Source organism: Lactuca serriola, chromosome 7 (assembly GCF_051521515.1).
Source record: "Lactuca serriola cultivar US96UC23 chromosome 7, Lser_US96UC23_V15, whole genome shotgun sequence".
Lineage (NCBI taxonomy): Eukaryota > Viridiplantae > Streptophyta > Magnoliopsida > Asterales > Asteraceae > Lactuca > Lactuca serriola.
This window is the reverse complement of record NC_136414.1, coordinates 193,836,673-193,853,975: the sequence shown is the minus strand read 5'-3', so window position 1 is coordinate 193,853,975 and position 17,303 is coordinate 193,836,673. Positions and strand designations below refer to the sequence as shown.

The 17,303-nt window shown below is 37.6% G+C and overlaps 2 protein-coding genes across 2 annotated transcripts; one reads left to right on the top strand and one right to left on the bottom strand.

The window, feature by feature from the left end:
• Window positions 1–3,595: 3,595 nt before the first annotated feature.
• On the top strand, window positions 3,596–4,246 carry LOC145064681 (uncharacterized). The gene has a single exon (XM_079012084.1). The coding sequence runs from the start codon at window positions 3,596–3,598 to the stop codon at window positions 4,244–4,246; it is 651 nt and encodes a 216-aa protein (XP_078868210.1).
• A 1,678-nt stretch (window positions 4,247–5,924) lies between these two features.
• On the bottom strand, window positions 5,925–11,609 carry LOC145061443 (kinesin-like protein KIN-14N). Its single transcript, XM_079008914.1, has 16 exons — window positions 11,106–11,609; window positions 10,880–11,024; window positions 10,683–10,792; window positions 10,488–10,607; window positions 10,201–10,404; window positions 9,911–10,120; window positions 9,683–9,757; window positions 8,590–8,736; window positions 8,284–8,422; window positions 8,068–8,177; window positions 7,298–7,459; window positions 7,002–7,204; window positions 6,839–6,920; window positions 6,640–6,744; window positions 6,434–6,538; window positions 5,925–6,351 (listed from the first exon to the last, which is right to left on the bottom strand). The coding sequence occupies exons 1-16, from the start codon at window positions 11,307–11,309 to the stop codon at window positions 6,172–6,174; spliced, it is 2,301 nt and encodes a 766-aa protein (XP_078865040.1). The 5' UTR covers window positions 11,310–11,609; the 3' UTR covers window positions 5,925–6,171.
• Between the last annotated feature and the right edge of the window lie 5,694 nt (window positions 11,610–17,303).

Here is a 17,303-nt window from a genome sequence, read left to right as displayed (position 1 = left end):
GTAGCTGACAGAATTGGTGGTTCGAATTATGGATGGAATTGGAAGTCTAGTCCTGCTGACCTAGGATTAGACTCTGTTGTTAGCACCCTTTCTATTGATGTTTCTAGCATTCATTTAAGGACGGGCTCAGACTATTGGAGTTGCAAGCTAAATGCTGATGGCAGGTACTCAGTCTGCTCTCTCAGGAAGATTGTTGATTCTATGTATGGGAACGTTCCTGATACTTTGGATATGGTATGGAGTAACGTGATTCCGATCAAGGTGTCATGCTTCATATGGAGGGTTGTCCAAGACAGAATTCCTACAGCTCTAGCTTTGGAGAAAAGGGGTATTATGGTAAACTCACTGCTATGCAGTGCCTGTATTGGGTCGCCTGAATCTACCAATCATGTTTTGATGGAGTGTTCGTTTGCTACTGCGATAAGAAATAACATCTTAAGCAGGTGTGGTGTACCAAGTGACCTGTCCTCATTCAATAATTTAGGTGTTTTTCTTCATCTGGCAGCCACCTGGTGTAACAACCAATGGAAAAAGGAAAGGTTTGTTGTCATATGCTATTGCTTGCTTTGGAATCTATGGAGGTTTAGGAATAAACGATTATTCCATACTGAAGGTACTTCGCCTCTTCACGGTTCCGAAAGTATTAAGCTAATGGCCTTTTATTGGCTGAAGCACAGGGGTAAAAACGGAATATGTAGTTGGGATGAATGGTTAGTTTCTCCTTTTAGTGCTTTGTAATCCTTTTATGTATTTATACTGTTCCTTCTGGTTCCATTCTCTAGCTTCTTGCTAGATTTGGATACCTTTTTTATAATATATTTGCCGTTTCCAAAAAAAAATCTATTAAACCAAAATTAAGGCAAAAGTAAGAGAAAAAGCATAAACGCCACACTAAATACGTTGTTTGATTAAGTTGCAACATCTCACATCCCCTATTTTGGTAAATCATGCTCTAGTTATGCCTAGTCTTTCTATGGAAAAACTTTGGTTCCTCCATATCATACATCAAAACATGACAAAGTTTATTATAGCTCATAAATTTGATGAGCAATATCAATGTTTTTGATGCGACGTATATTAAGCAGAAGAGGATATGAGCGTACATAGGGTTCAATGAAGAACCGTTTAAGGTCGCTTGAATTGGACAACTGAATCCAGAATCAGGAACGATGTAATTAGCATCAGGTACAACAATATCATCAATCAATCCGACTTCATAGATCCAATTGGTATTTTCTGGGAAAACCATTGCCGGAACATAAAACAAATTGAAGATTTCCCGGTGGTACTTGAAGAAAACGCATTTCGGAGTTTAAATTATTTTGATTTAATGCTTTTAATAAGTCCAATCAAATATTTGCTAAAGTCAAACAAATATTTATTTATTTTAAAAACTATAAAAAATATAGTCTATTTCATTAATACCTATCATCCTTAATAAATGAAGATTTTTTTTGCTACATGTCAATCTTTTATAAGTTTTGACATTTGTCATTTTGTGGTATTTTTAAAATAAATATTATCTACTTGTCTATTTTTGATTTGTTTCAATTTTTAAAATTAAAATCATATCTTTATATATGTAAAGTATTAAATATCATATATATGATATTAAATTGCAATAAATACGTTTTCTTTCTTTTTATTTTAAAAGTTGTACATTAAAAAATATTTTATGTTTACACTTTAATTTAATATTTACTTTTTTTTTAAATAATCTCGTGTAATACACGGGTCTCACATCTAGTTGTATAATTAATTTAGTTTTGTACATAAGGTCGGAGGGTATACATGAAGGTGGTATCACACTCTGGAACACTACATTTTGGATGTAGTTTAGGGTGCGGGATAGGGTGGTGCAGTGGCGGTTGCTGCATTTTCTTTCTTTTTTTGATGGGTCAAGATAAAAAATATTATAGTTTTTTCTTATATATATATATATATATATATATATATATATATATATATATATATATATATATATATATACTTCTTCAAATAAATGAAACTTAAAAATGATACGTGTCATTTTTTAGAATGTCTCTTTGACAAGTGTTATTTTTCTATGATTATTATTATTATTATTTTGTAACAAATCAAATTCAATTCAAATTTTGTAAATACAAAATCATATCCTAATAATATTATTGTGTTTATTTTGCTTAACAAATTAATTTATAATTACTTACAACCGACAATATCTTGTTTTTTTTTTACATTTGTTATTTTTTTGTCTTTATAAAAATTTTAAATATACTGACCGTGGTTTCCACGAGTTATAACCTAGTGTGTGTGTGTGTGTGTGTGTGTGTATATATATATATATATATATATATATATATATATATATATAGGACACCTAAAAGGTTGAGAACGCGAGAACAAAGTATATTCATTTGTGATTCCATGTATTCATTTGTGGAGAAATGATAAATTTTTACGCCTTTAATTTCAATTGAAGAGAATAAGCAATACAAGTTCATCCAAATTAAAAATTTATCATTTCTCCACAAATGAATAAATAGAATCACAAATTAATATACTTTGTTCTCACCTTCTCAACCTTTTTGATGTTCTCATTTGATCTTATATATATATATATATATATATATATATATATATATATATATATATATATGAGAAATTATGGTTTTTAATTCTCTACAAAAAAATATAATGTTGGCATAAAATATATTCTTTTAAAAGAAAATAAAAATACAAAGAAGCGAAAGATGACCATTTTCTACATAACTAGGGAGCAAACCTACAAATAGACAAAACTCATGTGTCAAAAGTCTGAAACCAAAAAACTGTACGGATAACATATGACAATATATTGTAGGGACGTGGGGGCGTAATCTGCAAATTTTCTATTAGGTGAAATTATTTTTGTAATTTTTTAAACACATGGACCGTTTCTGTAAAAAAAATGCATAATGACGTTTTCTGTGAATTATGGGAACAATTTTTGTAATTTAGTTCCTACACATGGGTCAAACCTGCCAACATACGAAAATATTAAACATATAGAATATTTTTGTATTTAGAAAAAAAATAAATAAAAGACACTTTATAAGGACCATTGCTATACATTACAAAATTATATGGACTAAATATGCTAAAATCCAAAACCTTTATGGCAAAACTTTAAAACTAAAAACATTTAAGGGGCTGCAAACAAAAGTGAAGGGGCTGTACGAAAGTGATTAAAATGGCTAAGCGACATTAATTAAAGTGTTGAGTTTTGGTGGATGAATGACTTCGGTGAAATCAGTCCTTGGAAATCTCCCAACTTTTTACTTTTCCTTGTTTGCAGCCCCCATAGGAGTAATTGAAGAACTAGAAATGATTCAAAGGCATTTCCTATGGCGAGGGGGGGGGGGTTGCAGAAAAGGCAACAGTTCATTGGGTTTCATGGGACAGGCTGACGGCTCCAAAGGACGTTGGAGGGGCGGGGTTGGGCTCTTTAAGGAACTTAAACTTGGCGTTATTAGCAAAATGGTGGTGGAAGTACAAAACAAGTCCCCAATCTTTTTGGGCTCGAATTATCAGGGGTATTCATAATCATTCAAAGAATGGGCTTTGGAAACTAAACATGGAGGCGACGGATATCTTATATTCTAATGACGGGGGAAATACATGGAGATCCGAGTTTGTGGTTGATGGAATTTTTAATGTGGCGAAACTTCGGTGTAGATTGGATAAAGCATCACACCTGATCAGCGATGGGGATTTCTGGTGGCTAAATTCCGCCCCGAAAAAAGTGGTGAGTTTTATATGGAGGGCCAAACAGGGACGGATTCCATCGGCAAAGGCATTACAAAGGAGAAACATCCCAGTCTCTTCCATAATCTGTGATTGGTGCAGGAACAATGAGGAGACGGTCAACCACATCCTCACATTTTGTTCATTGGCGAGAGATACTATAAATATGGTGTTTAATTGGTGTGGCCTTCCCACCAAACAGTTTACAGAAGTAAATGAAGTGCTAGCCTTTGCTCGGAATTGGGGGCATTGCCCTAAAAAGAAAGAGTTGTTGTCTTGTGTTGTATATGGAACATTATGGAGTCTTTGGAAGGATAGAAATGATCGAATATTCAGAGGTGTGATTTCAGAACCAGCGAAGATTGTGGACATTATTAAAGCTACGGTTCTCACGTGGAGAAAATATAGGAAGAATAGAGGTACCGGAGATGATTGGGTTAAGTGGTGTTTTTCGCCCTTATGTGGTACCGGAGATGATTGAGTTAAGTGGTGTTTTTCGCCCTTATGTTGTTCTTATTTTTGTATGCTTTTATGTATCATGTACTTTTGGCCCTAGCACTTTGCTAGGGTCCATATTTTAATATATTTGTCGGTTCCAAAAAAACATTAATTAAAGTGTTAATTCGAGGATTATCATAATTAAATATGATAAATATTAATTATAAATATTATTATTTATAATTAATGTATTTTATATTTAGTTATGGTAATATTACACATAATTAATATTTATCGCATGGTAACATTTTTTTATAATAAATACTTCAATTAATGTTTTTTATATGTATTCTTAAGACACGTATTAAAAAATCGCTTTAATATATATAATAATGTTAGTGTGAGGGAAAAAAAGGAAAGCATATACTTATAATTTTCTTGTTCTAACCAATTCAAAGGTTATGCAAGTAAATCGTCGATTGTATATGGAATGGTTAACTTGAAAACAGGGCAAGTCAGGCAATGACGTACATTAATTGCGATATTAGTCTTATAAACATAAAAAGGGTGTACCATATGCATTGACTATTGTATATTTTGTTTGCATATAGAAACCATAAATCAAGTTATTCAGGCTTCCGCAAATCCAAATAAAATCACACAAAACCCGACCCTATATATTTTATATTCCCTGTCTCAAAATTATTGTCCATAGATAAAACAACACAAAGTAAAAAACATTAATTACCATTAACTTTATTAAATAAAATAACAATTGTACCCTTTTATTGTATTGAATTTTATGATAATGAAGAATATTTTGATAAAAGTTATATTTATTTATTTTTAAAAGTAAACTATTATTTTGAAACGAACCAAAAAAGAAACATGAACTACTAATTAGGCCTGTCGAAAAAACCCGAAACCCGTTCTACCTACCCGATCCGTTCCGAATTCGGGTAGAATGGGTCGGGTAGAACGGGTAACGGGTATGAACATTCGAGTAATAGGTTAACCCGATAATAATATAGGTCAGATTTTAGGTATGAATATTTATTTTCGGGTATACCTGAATACCCGAATTCGTTTTTTAAATAATACCAAATATACAATGCAATCACGTACGCACACTTCACATAAAACAAAACTCTTCATTTCCTTCTTATGAACGACGGCTCGACAGTTGACACAAACTTGCAAAGGGAATACGACGCTGAAGCTGAAGTCCTGAACCGTTATCACAATTCTCAATTTCTCACTATCGCACGGAATAGAATTAAAAAAATACATAACATATTATAATGATTTGTATTGTTATTATATATGTACTTGTGAATTGTAAGAAGTATTTTCCTACCCGATTCTTTATTAAACCAACCAACATATAAAAATAAAAAAAAAATTATCAATAAGTGTCATTTAAGAAATTTTCGGGTATACCCGATGATTACCCGAACCGGCCTCAAACAATACCCTAAACCCGAAAACCCGAATTACAATATAGATCGGGTATCGGGTATTATTTTTATTAAGGAAATACCCGTTCTACCCGAAACCCGAAAATTTTACCCATTCGACACCCTTACTACTAATATGAGACGAAAGGAGTATAATTTCCAGGTTAACCCAATTTAATTTTTAAACCCGACCCTATTTAGCTAATTCGAGTTCGGATCGGGTTAATCGGGTAAGGGCTTTTGATCCCGATGAAAACCACCAAATTACCGATCAATATCTCCGACTATCAAGTTTTTTATCAAATCAACAAGTACAAATCTCGTGTTTTCAATACATCTATCTATCCATCTTTCACTGTTACAAGCCATGTATCTTTTTCCCCTATACACATTACTACAGGCATACTGTTAAAACTTACAACGGGATTTCGATTCTAGGTTAATAATTACGAATCCCGTGTTCAATTCAAATCCAGTGTTAACAACACAGAGTTACAAACAACAGACAGACTTATCCATAACTTAGTCGAGGCTCCAAATATCTCATAGAAGTTTGGCGTCGAGGGATGCTTATCTCACACGCATTCACTCTTGCAGCAAATCGAAGAGAACAAAGTGACTCATTAACGGAGGATGGTGCCGGGGACACGTTTACCACCATTAACGTCTTTGAATCGCCACCTAAACAAGGCTATTTTCACAATTGAAGAGAATTGTAAGTTAAAATTTTAGACCTAAGATTTGTTAAATTTTTTGATTTTATTGAAATGTACCTGAAGAAGATACGTAAGTTTTGAATTCCTGTAAGGTATATGTTCTTCCTTCTTAGCTAGTGCAAATATTACATCAGTCAACGATGACAAACTTTTGTTGATGGCCTAATTTTATTCAAAGTAAGAATTAGTAAATTAGAAACAAATAATTGCAATTTTTGTTACATTTGCATATATCCTGTGGGATCAACAAGGCAGATGCATACCTGAGTTTCTTTTAGACGATCCCCAGTGGATCCACTCTTGGAAAGACGTTCACTACCCGCAAGATCAATAAGGTTGAGAACCCCTTGTACATGTTGCTCCATGGTCTAAAAAAGACAACCAAGAGCTCATCATCAGCAAGACAACAAGGGTATTTTGGTCCATATATACATGCACCCAAAATGACAATATTATCCTTACCTCATTAACTCCCGATATCCTTAAGGTGAATACAAAATGGCTTCTTGACGACTGCTCGTTCATTTGAGTCTTGCCCACAGACCTAAATTGAAAAGAAGCTATTTCAGAATCCATATTCTTAACACAAATTTTTAATTTTTTAATTTTTTTAATATCTATATACCTGCTTTGTGCAGCGCGATTTAACAAAAACGCGACTTCTTTACTACTACGAACATCCACAATCGTCAAATCCGCAACATTCGTGTTCCCATTTGAATCATGTTTGATTGCATATTGTTGTTTATTACCACTATCCGTTGAACAAGATTTGTTTGATGATAACAAATCACGGATTGTCTCGTTGTATATCTCCAACATCGAGACCTACACAACAAATTGCAATGTTTGTTTCATTGACATTAAAATACAATGAGCAAAAAAGAAGGAAAATTAGAGATTTGAGATTTAATATCAAACCTGCATTTCGTATTTCCACCCTTGTTCTTTAAGCTTTTCTCGAGCATCAAATATTTGTTCTAATGAACGGGGGATCAATCCTTTATCATCGTAGCTTCCTGGTGTCCCCATCATTGTATGTGTTTTCCCGGATCCGGTTTGACCATAAGCAAAGATGCAAACCTACAAAATCAAAAAATAATATAGTAACCTTTTTCTTAATCCTAAATTACAGACAATTTTGTAAAACTAGTAATATTTCTATAAGAGAGGGAAAAAATTAAAACAATTTTTGAAAGATCTATTTATAAATATTATGTAAAAGAGTAATATATTTTAAATATAAAGAACTGAACATTATATAAAGATGTCCATTTCATCAATTAGGTCATTACATCAATTAATTGTTCAAAGAATGAAAATTGGTCAAACACTCGCAAAATGATTATTTGATTATTACAACTTCAAACAACATAAATATATCCAAGCACCACCTTTGGAAGCTCATTTTGTTACTCTTAATTATTTGATTCTAATTAACTTTTCGAACGCCCTTTTATTAAATTTTTTACCAACATACTTGGCTTTTTGTTGCAAAGCAACAAAATCTTGACGAATATACTCTTTACACTATAGCAAGAATGAGCAAAATTAGGACATATTGTGAACATGTAAATGCAAAAAGAACCAAATGACCATAATAAAATTCACTTATTCTTGCATAAGATAGTAACAAATTCTTAAAGGGTACCTAAATTTTAAGGACGATGGGGAAAATAAGCAATTATTACCTTATAACCATCAAGTGCACTTTGTACAAGTTGTGATATCTCTACAAACACCTCCTCTTGTGACGATTGAGGCGTAAACACCTTGTCAAACATGAACGGATGCGTTTGCCCTTTTTCAAAAAATAAAAGGAAAATTATATAAGAGACAAAGGCAAGATAAAAAAAAAAAATACGCAAAGAGATTCATATTTCTTCAACCAATTAAAAAAAATATACCTTGTTGAACCACTTCAATGCCTCGACCAAGAGCTTCAGTTGTTGTTGGAAAAGAAATAGTCTTTGTTACACTGTCAATACCATCATCCGACAAGAAGGGTCGCACCCTGCAGAAAACTCGAATGTTTCCTTTTAATTCCTGTCACAAAAAAGGACAAGTTTGTCTGGATCAATTATGTTAAAAAGTATTTCAAAAAGCAAGTTGCAAAAAAGCCAATACTTAATGAAGAAAGCCTATTTTCCATGACTTTATCTGCTAAGTCGTTATTTTTGTATTAGTAAAATAGAAACTCATATATAACTAACCAGTATCGTATTATGCATTTTTTTCCGTAAGGCTTCTCCTTCAATAACTTTCGATTCTGCCTCCACTAGACGGATTTGTAACTCTGAATTAACTTTTTTTTGTTCTTCATATCCTATTCTTGTCTCCACTGATGATAAATCAGATATCTACAACCAAAAGAATCAAATATTAAACCTTGTTTTCTAATTAAAAGTCGTCTGGTTAAATATTTGATAAATTTTTTGAGAAAATAACATCCCACTTGATGCAAAATGGAAAGGAAACCATAGATTGGAAAAAGTTAGGACTAAATGGAAATCCTCTTTTGCGTTTTCCCTCTCTTTTAAGTTTGAAGCGGTTAATCAAGGAAAAAAGTAGTTGCAAAAAATGACCAAAATGACCCTCTTTTTGACTTTTTAGACAAATGATCAAAATAGTACATCTTTTTGTCTCAATGGGACCACTTTTAAATCATTTTTTGCTGAAAATAAGTTCATATATTGCAAACTTGTTCATATATTGTGAAATACATAAGTTTTCATTCAAATTTTCTTTTGAAGATTTTTTTTTGTGGTGGGTAATATTCAAAAAGCAATTTCTCAGCAAAAAGTGATTTCAAAGTGGTCTCATTGCGAACATTTGTGTAAAAAGTCCAAAATGGTTATTTTGTTTCCCCATTTTGGTCATTTTTTGTGATTTTGTCAAAATTGTAACACTTATATGTAGCTTACTCTATTAAATCACTAGGTGTGAGACCCATGTATTACATGGGTGTATTTAAAACAATTAAATATATATATATATATATATATATATATATATATATATATATATAAACATTTTGAATTTATAAGAAATATAAAATTATAAGGAAAGTCTATTAATAGAATTGATATGCATTTATTATTAAATTTAAATACCATATGGAATTAATAAAATAGGAAAACTATAAAATTACATGTGGAATAAAAATTAATTTAAAATAACCACAAAATGACATGTGGCAAAATGAATGTGAGTGTGACAAGTGGCAAAAAAAAACCTTCATTTATTAGAGAGGATTATGTTGCATTAAGTAATTGAAACACTCATACATATAGTCAAAAAGAATACCTCCAAACTTTTCTGAGCAGTTGCGAGTTCCTCTTGCAATCTTCTTATTGTTTCACTTTGTAAAGTGCACGTAGCCTAAAAGAACACAAATATCAACTATTTCAGAAATTATAACTTATAAAATCTATAAGAAGCACAAAGGGTATCTAAAAAACATAAATAACAACCATTTTACAAATTATAACTTATAAAACTTATAAAAGAAAAACACAATAAGTATCTAATAACCTCGAGCTCAACCGATCTTGATGTTAATGTACCCAATTCAGCCGCAGATTTTCCAGTGCACTCTTTATATTGCAACACTTCAGCTGTTAAATCTTGAACTAATGCCAGCTGGCGATCACGATCATCTCTCACTTGTTGCAAATCCCCTCTTAAACATCCAACTTCTGTCACTAATCCATCTTTTAGCTTCATTGTCTCTTCTAAACTAGCCTAAAGTGATAAAGTTTTATCAGCAAACAATCATTAGAAGATTTAAAGAAGAAATTAAGTCAAGAATTTGATTGACTTACTTTGGTATTAGTCAACTGTTCTTGTTGCGCATCATGGTAGCCTCTTAAATTGCTTAAATTTTCAGTCAAAGCAGCCTTTTCTCTTTCAACGTTCTTAAGTGTTTCACTGGTTTGATTAAGCTCTGTTTGCAGCTTACTGTTGTATTGTTGTAAACTTGTGTTGTATTCTTGTAGCCTTTTATACATGTCGTTGAGTGATATTATCTAGGAAAAAAAAAGGAATCGATTTTGGTAAGCAGACATTATCAAATCTATAGATTTAGATAGAATTTTTTTTAAGTTATAACCTTTTGATTTGCACTTGAACTCTCTCTAAGAGCTTTTTCAAGATCTTCAGTCAGGGAGGCTTGTGATCGCTCAGCTGATAATCTAGCGTCTTTTTCCGTCATTAACGTTTGGATTGCAGCCTGAAATTAAGATCGACCAATCGACAATATATTCTCAAGAATTTGAAATGATTTTGGTGTAGATTTGGATCGTACCAATTTGTCGGTTTCTTCTTTCGTGAATTTTTCTTGTAAAGTGGCGTAATTTGTTTGTAGTTCCATGATTATAGAGTTTAGCTCTTCTTCCTTTGCGTTCATTAGCATTTCTGGAAACCAGTTGGATAAAAGATAGAATCAAATAAGGTAAATTTAAATATCGAAAACAGAAAGATTAAGGTTAAATATCTATATACCCATATCGTTGGATTTCTTTTCTGCTGATTCAAACATCTTTTTGAGTTTTTCATGCTCTAATGAAAGCTCCCCTTCAAATTCTTGAAACCATCTTACACACATCCTGAGCTTCTTTATATACTCCATCATTATCTCGCATTTTTCCTAAAAATCCACAAAATTAATATTGATCCCAATGAGAAAAAACACACACTTCATACAAGAAGAACAAGAACAAGAAAGAACCTTGAGATTGAATTTATCTTTAGTTCTGATCTTCATATTCAACAATGCTTCAACTTCTTCTCGTGTAAACTCAATCCCTCCACAATCCGACCCAGCAATGCTTCCGGGTCCGGACCGGGTACCCGGATCTTGTCCGCCATTGACGACCGAAAAAGCTTGTCGTGGTGTAACTGGTGTTCTACTACCATTAGCCGTTCCCACCATTTTTGTCAACCCTTTTCCGCCGCTCAGATCTTTAACACAGTCTCATCAAAACCCGAAAAAAAGGCTGTTTAGATCTTCTTCTTCTTCTATGTTTTTGAACACCCAGAAAAATATAATAAAACCCCAAAAAAGAAAGGGTAAAAAACAAATTGCCAGACAAAGAAAAAGGGTTTTGTAACTGAGAAACAAGGGAGGAGCTTGTGCTTGTGCTTGTGCTTGTGGTGGTGGGTCCGTGAATTGGAATCAAAGCTATCATCAGTTTGCAATCAGAGCCGTTGCTTTAATTTTCAGGAAGGGTATGATGCTGATGATGGGAGTATCAGAGAGAGAAATTGTTTTCTAGCTTTCTTTATTGTCAAATTTAAAAAAGTATTTAAAGAAATTCAAGAGAGAAGATAAATATTAAAAAAAAAATTGAATTTTTAACCACCCTTGGGTCTGGTGAATGTGGTGTTAGGTGTGGCTTGACTGCCCTAGGCTATTAAATTAAGGAGTGAGGTAAATTGAGTCGATGAAAAATAAGTGTGTAAAGCCTTGGACAAATAGTTTGAATTATTAGCTACATTTGATTACCCACCGTACCAAAAACACTTTTCTATATACATTAAAAAGAGTAAACTACATGCATAGTCCCTTGAATTTGGTTTTCATAACAATTTTGATCCAACTATCTTGAATTTGGTTTTCATCTTGTATGGAGGACGGTCGATACTCGCATGATAGCTGTTATTATATGAGAACTCCGCCAACGGGAGGTAGGTATCCCAGTTACCTTCGAAATCTAAAACACATGCACGCAGCATATCCTCCAGGGTCTAGATGGTCCGCTCGCTCTGGTCATCCGTCTGCGGGTGAAAAGTGGTGCTAAAATGCAGACGAGTACCCAGCTCGTCATGAAACTTCCTCCAAAACCTGGAAGTAAACCGCACATCTCTATCTGAAATCACCGAAACTGGCACTCCGTGCCGCGCCACCACCTCCCTGATATAGACATCGGCCAATTTCTTGGTCAATCGATCCACGATGACCCATATCGAATCCATCCCCCGCGCGGTCCTAGGAAGCTTCGTGATAAAATCCATCCTAATATCCTCCCATTTCCACAGCGGAATATTCAACGGCTGCACCTTGCCGTGTGGTATCTGATGCTCAGCCTTGACCTTCCTGCAGGTCAAGCACCGCTCCACGTACCATGCTACATCCCGCTTCATGTAGGGCCACTAATAGTCCAGACGAAGATCCCTATACATCTTCGTCGCCCCGGGATGAATGTAGAATCGGGATTTGTGCGCCTCCTCCATCAGGACCTGGCGCACTCCTCCATGATAAGGGACCCACACCCTACGGTGAAGAGTCAATAACCCTCGGCTATCAAAGTCGAAAGAGGAAACCTGCCCCACAATCCGCTCACTCTTCTGATGTTCCTCCTTCATAGCCTCCTGCTGAGCCTCCCGGATCCGCTCCAAAAGCGGAGTCACCACTGTCATCCTTAGACAGATATCCCTGATCGGCGTTGCCTTGCGGCTAAGCGCATCGGCCACGACATTGGCCTTCCCTGGGATGGTAGAGGATCTCACAATCATAATCCTTCACCACGTTAAGCCACCGACGCTCCCTCATATTCAGATTTGGCTGGTCCATGAGATACCTCAAATTCTTGTGGTCCGTGTAAATCGTACAACGAACCCCATAGAGGTAATGATGCCAAATCTTGAGGGCGAACACAACAGCCCCCAACTCCAAATCATGCGTCGGGTAGTTCGCCTCGTGAGGCTTCAGCTGCCTCGACACGTAGGCGATGACATGCCCTCTCTGCATCAATACCGCTCCCAAACCTGTGATGGATGCATCGCGGTACACAAAAAAATCCTCCATGCCCTCGGGAAGGGCTAAGATTGGCGCCTCGCACAATCTCTGTCTCAACGTCTCGAACACGGCCTGCTGCTCAGGCCCCCAAACGATACACCACCGACTTCTTAGTCAGTCGGGTGAGCAGAACTGCTATCTTGGAGAAGTCCTGAATGAATCTCCGATAGTAGCCTGCCAAACCTAGAAAGCTCCGAATCTCAGATGGAGACCTCGGAACCTCCCAATTTATCACGGCCTCCACCTTGGCCGGATCTACCGAAATCCCATTCTGGTTAACAAGGTGCCCAAGAAATTGCACCTCGTGTAACCAGAACTCACACTTGGAGAACTTAGCATACAAGTTCTCCCTCCTCAAAGTCTCTAGAACCTCCCGCAGATGCTCCTCATGCTGCTCCCGCGTCTTGGAATAAACCAAGATGTCATCAATAAATACTATCACAGACCGATCCAACATTGGTCTACACATGCGGTTCATGAGATCCATGAATGCGGCAGGAGCATTGGTGAGCCCGAAAGGCATCACCACAAACTCATAATGGCCATAACGCGTCTGAAACGCAGTCTTCTGCACAACCTCCTCTCTGACCCTCATCTGATGATACCCTAAACGCAAATCAATCTTGGAGAACCAAGATGCTCCCTGTAGCTGGTCAAAGAGGTCATTAATCCTCGGGAGTGGGTAGCGGTTCTTCACCGTTACCTTGTTCAGCTCCCGATAATTTATACACATTCGATGCGACCCGTCTTTCTTCCTCACAAACAGAATCAGGCCTCCCCAGGGTGAACTGCTCGGTCTAATGAAACCCTTGTCTAACAGCTCCTGCAGCTGTGTAGACAACTCCTGCATCTTAGGAGGAGCCAACCGATACGGTGCCTTGGCTATCGGAGTCGGACCAGGAACTAGGTCGATCCTGAATTCCACCTGTCGTTCCGGAGGTATCCCGGGCAACTTCTCGGGGAATACGTCCGCAAACTCCCGTACCACAGGTACATCGTCCACCGTCGCTCAACCCGTTTCCTGGGTATCCAAAACATACGCGACATAACATGCGTAATCCTACTGAAGGTAACGCCTAGCTCTCGCTGCTGAACATAAAGCTAGTCCTCGCTGTGGCCTCTCGCCCTAAATCACCAACTCTCCCCCACTTGGGGTCCTGACCTGCACCAACTGCTGCACGCAGTCGATCACTGCCCCATTAGGGCTGAGCCAATCTATGCCTATAATCACCTTGTTCCCACGCAATGGAATGGGAACCAAGTCTACCAAGTAGCGCTCCTCAAATAACATCAGCACTCAATCTCGAAATACCGTCGATGCCCGCACCGAATGGTCGTCTGCAATCTCTACCTCTAGAGGGCAATCCAACATGCCCGAAGACTCGGAAAATCTCTTGCTAAGCGGAAGAGACACAAACGATCGGGTAGTGCCCGAGTCAAACAACACCAGAACTGGAATGTCGTTCACATGGAACGATCCTAAACAGAGCACACATCAATAACACAATCACAACAAAAAGAGATTAAAGGGAAAGAATCATACTCGTCACCACATCGGGTGCAGCGCGTGCCTCCTCGGCTGTCAGTTGAAATGCTTGGCTCCGCACCACTGGAACCTCTGTCTTGACCTTCCGGCCATCTGTAACCCGCGCCGTCGCTGAGACCGGCGCTGCCGCTGGCACTGCTGCTGATGCTGTTGTCAATCTCAGGCAATTGGCCCTTTTGTGGACCCTCTGATTGCAATGGAAGCAAATCAGGTCTATCATCTGTACCGCAGGGGAGGGGGCAGTACAATCCCTGCCAAAATGCCCAACCTTGCCACACTTATAGCAGCCTGAACCCGGCCCAGTGCGACAAGCTCCCTCATGTGACCGACCGCATTTCCCACAGCGGTCCCATCCTGCCTGGCCTTTCGGCCTACTATCAGATCCCTTGGGCTTCTTCCCCAAAGCCCCAATCGTCAGCCCCTCCACTGCCTTCCTCTTCTGGATGTGCTCCAGATCAATCTCCCTCTCCCTAGCCCTGGAAATCATGGAATCCAAGGTAGGGCAAGCTGAAAAACTAACATGCTCCCGAATGTCAGCTCGTAGCATGTCGTAGTAGCAGGTCCTCCTCATATCCTCATCACCCGCATACTGGGGCACTAGCAATGCCCTTTCCCGGAACTTGGCGGTGATCTCCGCCACAGTCTCCGTAGTTTGCCTCATATCCAAAAACTCCCTGGCCAGCCGCTGAAGCTCCACAGCTGGCGCAAACTCCGCCCTGAATTTGGTCACAAAGTCCGACCAAGTCATAGCCTCAACAGTCGAGGCTCCCAGTGAGTCGCCAACAGACTCCCACCAATCCCTAGCCCTGTCTCGCAAGCATCCTGTTGCATATCTCACCTTCGACCCCTCCGGGCAGAAGCTCGTCAGCTGAGCAGACTCAATGTCTGCGATCCATCTCCTAGCAGCAATGGGGTCTTTCACCCCATTGAAATCCGACGCACCGCTTCCCCGAAAGTCCTTAAAGGACAGTGTGCGCGCACCCACCTGGCTAGACGCCATATCACTCCTGAATGATCGGAGACGATCCTCCATCAGCTCAACAATCCCCTCCTTGATCGACCCGAAGATGATAGGGGTCGACTCAAGGATGCCTCTTGTGATCTCAGACGCGATGAACTCGCATAGCCCGTCATCAACCTGCTCGGAACCTGAACCCAGCCCGATCCTGATCCTGATCCGGAACCTCCTGCTCCAAGTCGTGTGGTCACCATAGTGAAAACACACGCATAAAGGTCAGGATCATACATATACTCGATAGATCTAACACACTTCCCAAGGTTCCCGATCTCGTCTAAGCCCTCCTTGATTCGAGTACGGGTCCTCTGCTTTCAGTAGTACGGGCCCATACTACCTTCCACATCTACCCGTGCTTTCCTCAAGGAAATCTTCGACTTCACCAGGTCCCTTTACCGATACCCCTTTCCACTAACCTCATCTTAGGCTTCCCTAGGGCACTCTCCGACCTACTCTCCGCCATCAGCTGCATAGGAGCCCCTACCACTTCCTCCTAACTAACTTGAAGGTATTGTTACATATCCGCTCCTTAGTTAGTTGGAAATAGCCAGAACCCCCGTAGCACAAAGCAAGCAACATTCGTGCATCGAGTAACCAAATCAGGCATAACCTATACAGGCCATCCTACTGCTGACTAAACAGCCCTAGCATATAGCTCATACAATAGGCATATAAGGCTAGGGGTGGTCAAAAATATCCGTATCCGAACATCCAATCCGAAAAATCCAAAAATCCGATCCGAAAATACCCGAAAAATCGGATATCCGAAAATTCGAATACCCGAAATTCGGATATCCGGTTTTTCGGATTCGAATACGGATATTAAAATGTGAAAATTTCGGATATCCGAAATCCGAAATATATAATATAAAAAATTATTAAAAATAGTTTTTATGCTTTGGGTTTTTTCATTTGAAATTCAAAAAGACAAATTATTAACATTTTTACTTGGTACGCAAAGTGAGGATGGTATAAATGTTACCTTTTTATGTTGATTTAGTAATTTGAGTTTGATTTCTCAAGATCTTCAGGTATCATGAGGTAACTTGCATTTAACAGGACTAAATGAAGTCTTATTATACCTAACAAATGAACGGAAACGTTCTTATTCTTGGAGGGTTTATTTTCTTTATTTAAAACTAATGAAATTCGAATATCCGGTTTTATATCCGAATCCGTATCCGAATTTCGGATATCCGAAATTTCGAATACGGATTCGGATATCAATAATCAACTATCCGAATTTTTGGATATCCGAATTTGCGGATATCCGGTTTTGAACACCCCTATATAAGGCATCCTCTTAGATCTTTAGCCCTAACTAGCATGCGATTATCAGAATCATATATCAGACACACAAGGCATCTTCCTAGATCCTTAGTCCTATTTTAGCATGCAATTTTGAATCAAGCCATATAGCATAACATAACATGTATGGGTATCTTGGGGAAAACTTACTTGAGCCTGGCCAGTTACATGCATCACACACCTCGTCTTTCGTAAAATCCTTCCGTTTAGATTTTTAGAAAACCATTTTATTGTAAAAATCTTTTAGCCCCTTAGTTTG

Bases quoted from the DNA above. Each gene is read 5' to 3' on its own strand.
- LOC145064681 (XM_079012084.1), top strand. From the start codon at position 3,596: ATGGAGGCGACGGATATCTTATATTCTAATGACGGGGGAAATACATGG.
- LOC145061443 (XM_079008914.1), bottom strand. From the start codon at position 11,309: ATGGTGGGAACGGCTAATGGTAGTAGAACACCAGTTACACCACGACAA. The intron at 10,405-10,487 runs GTTATAACTTAA...TTTTTTTCCTAG, and splicing joins GTTCAAGTGCAAATCAAAAG to ATAATATCACTCAACGACAT. The intron at 10,121-10,200 runs GTAAGTCAATCA...TTATCACTTTAG, and splicing joins AACAGTTGACTAATACCAAA to GCTAGTTTAGAAGAGACAAT.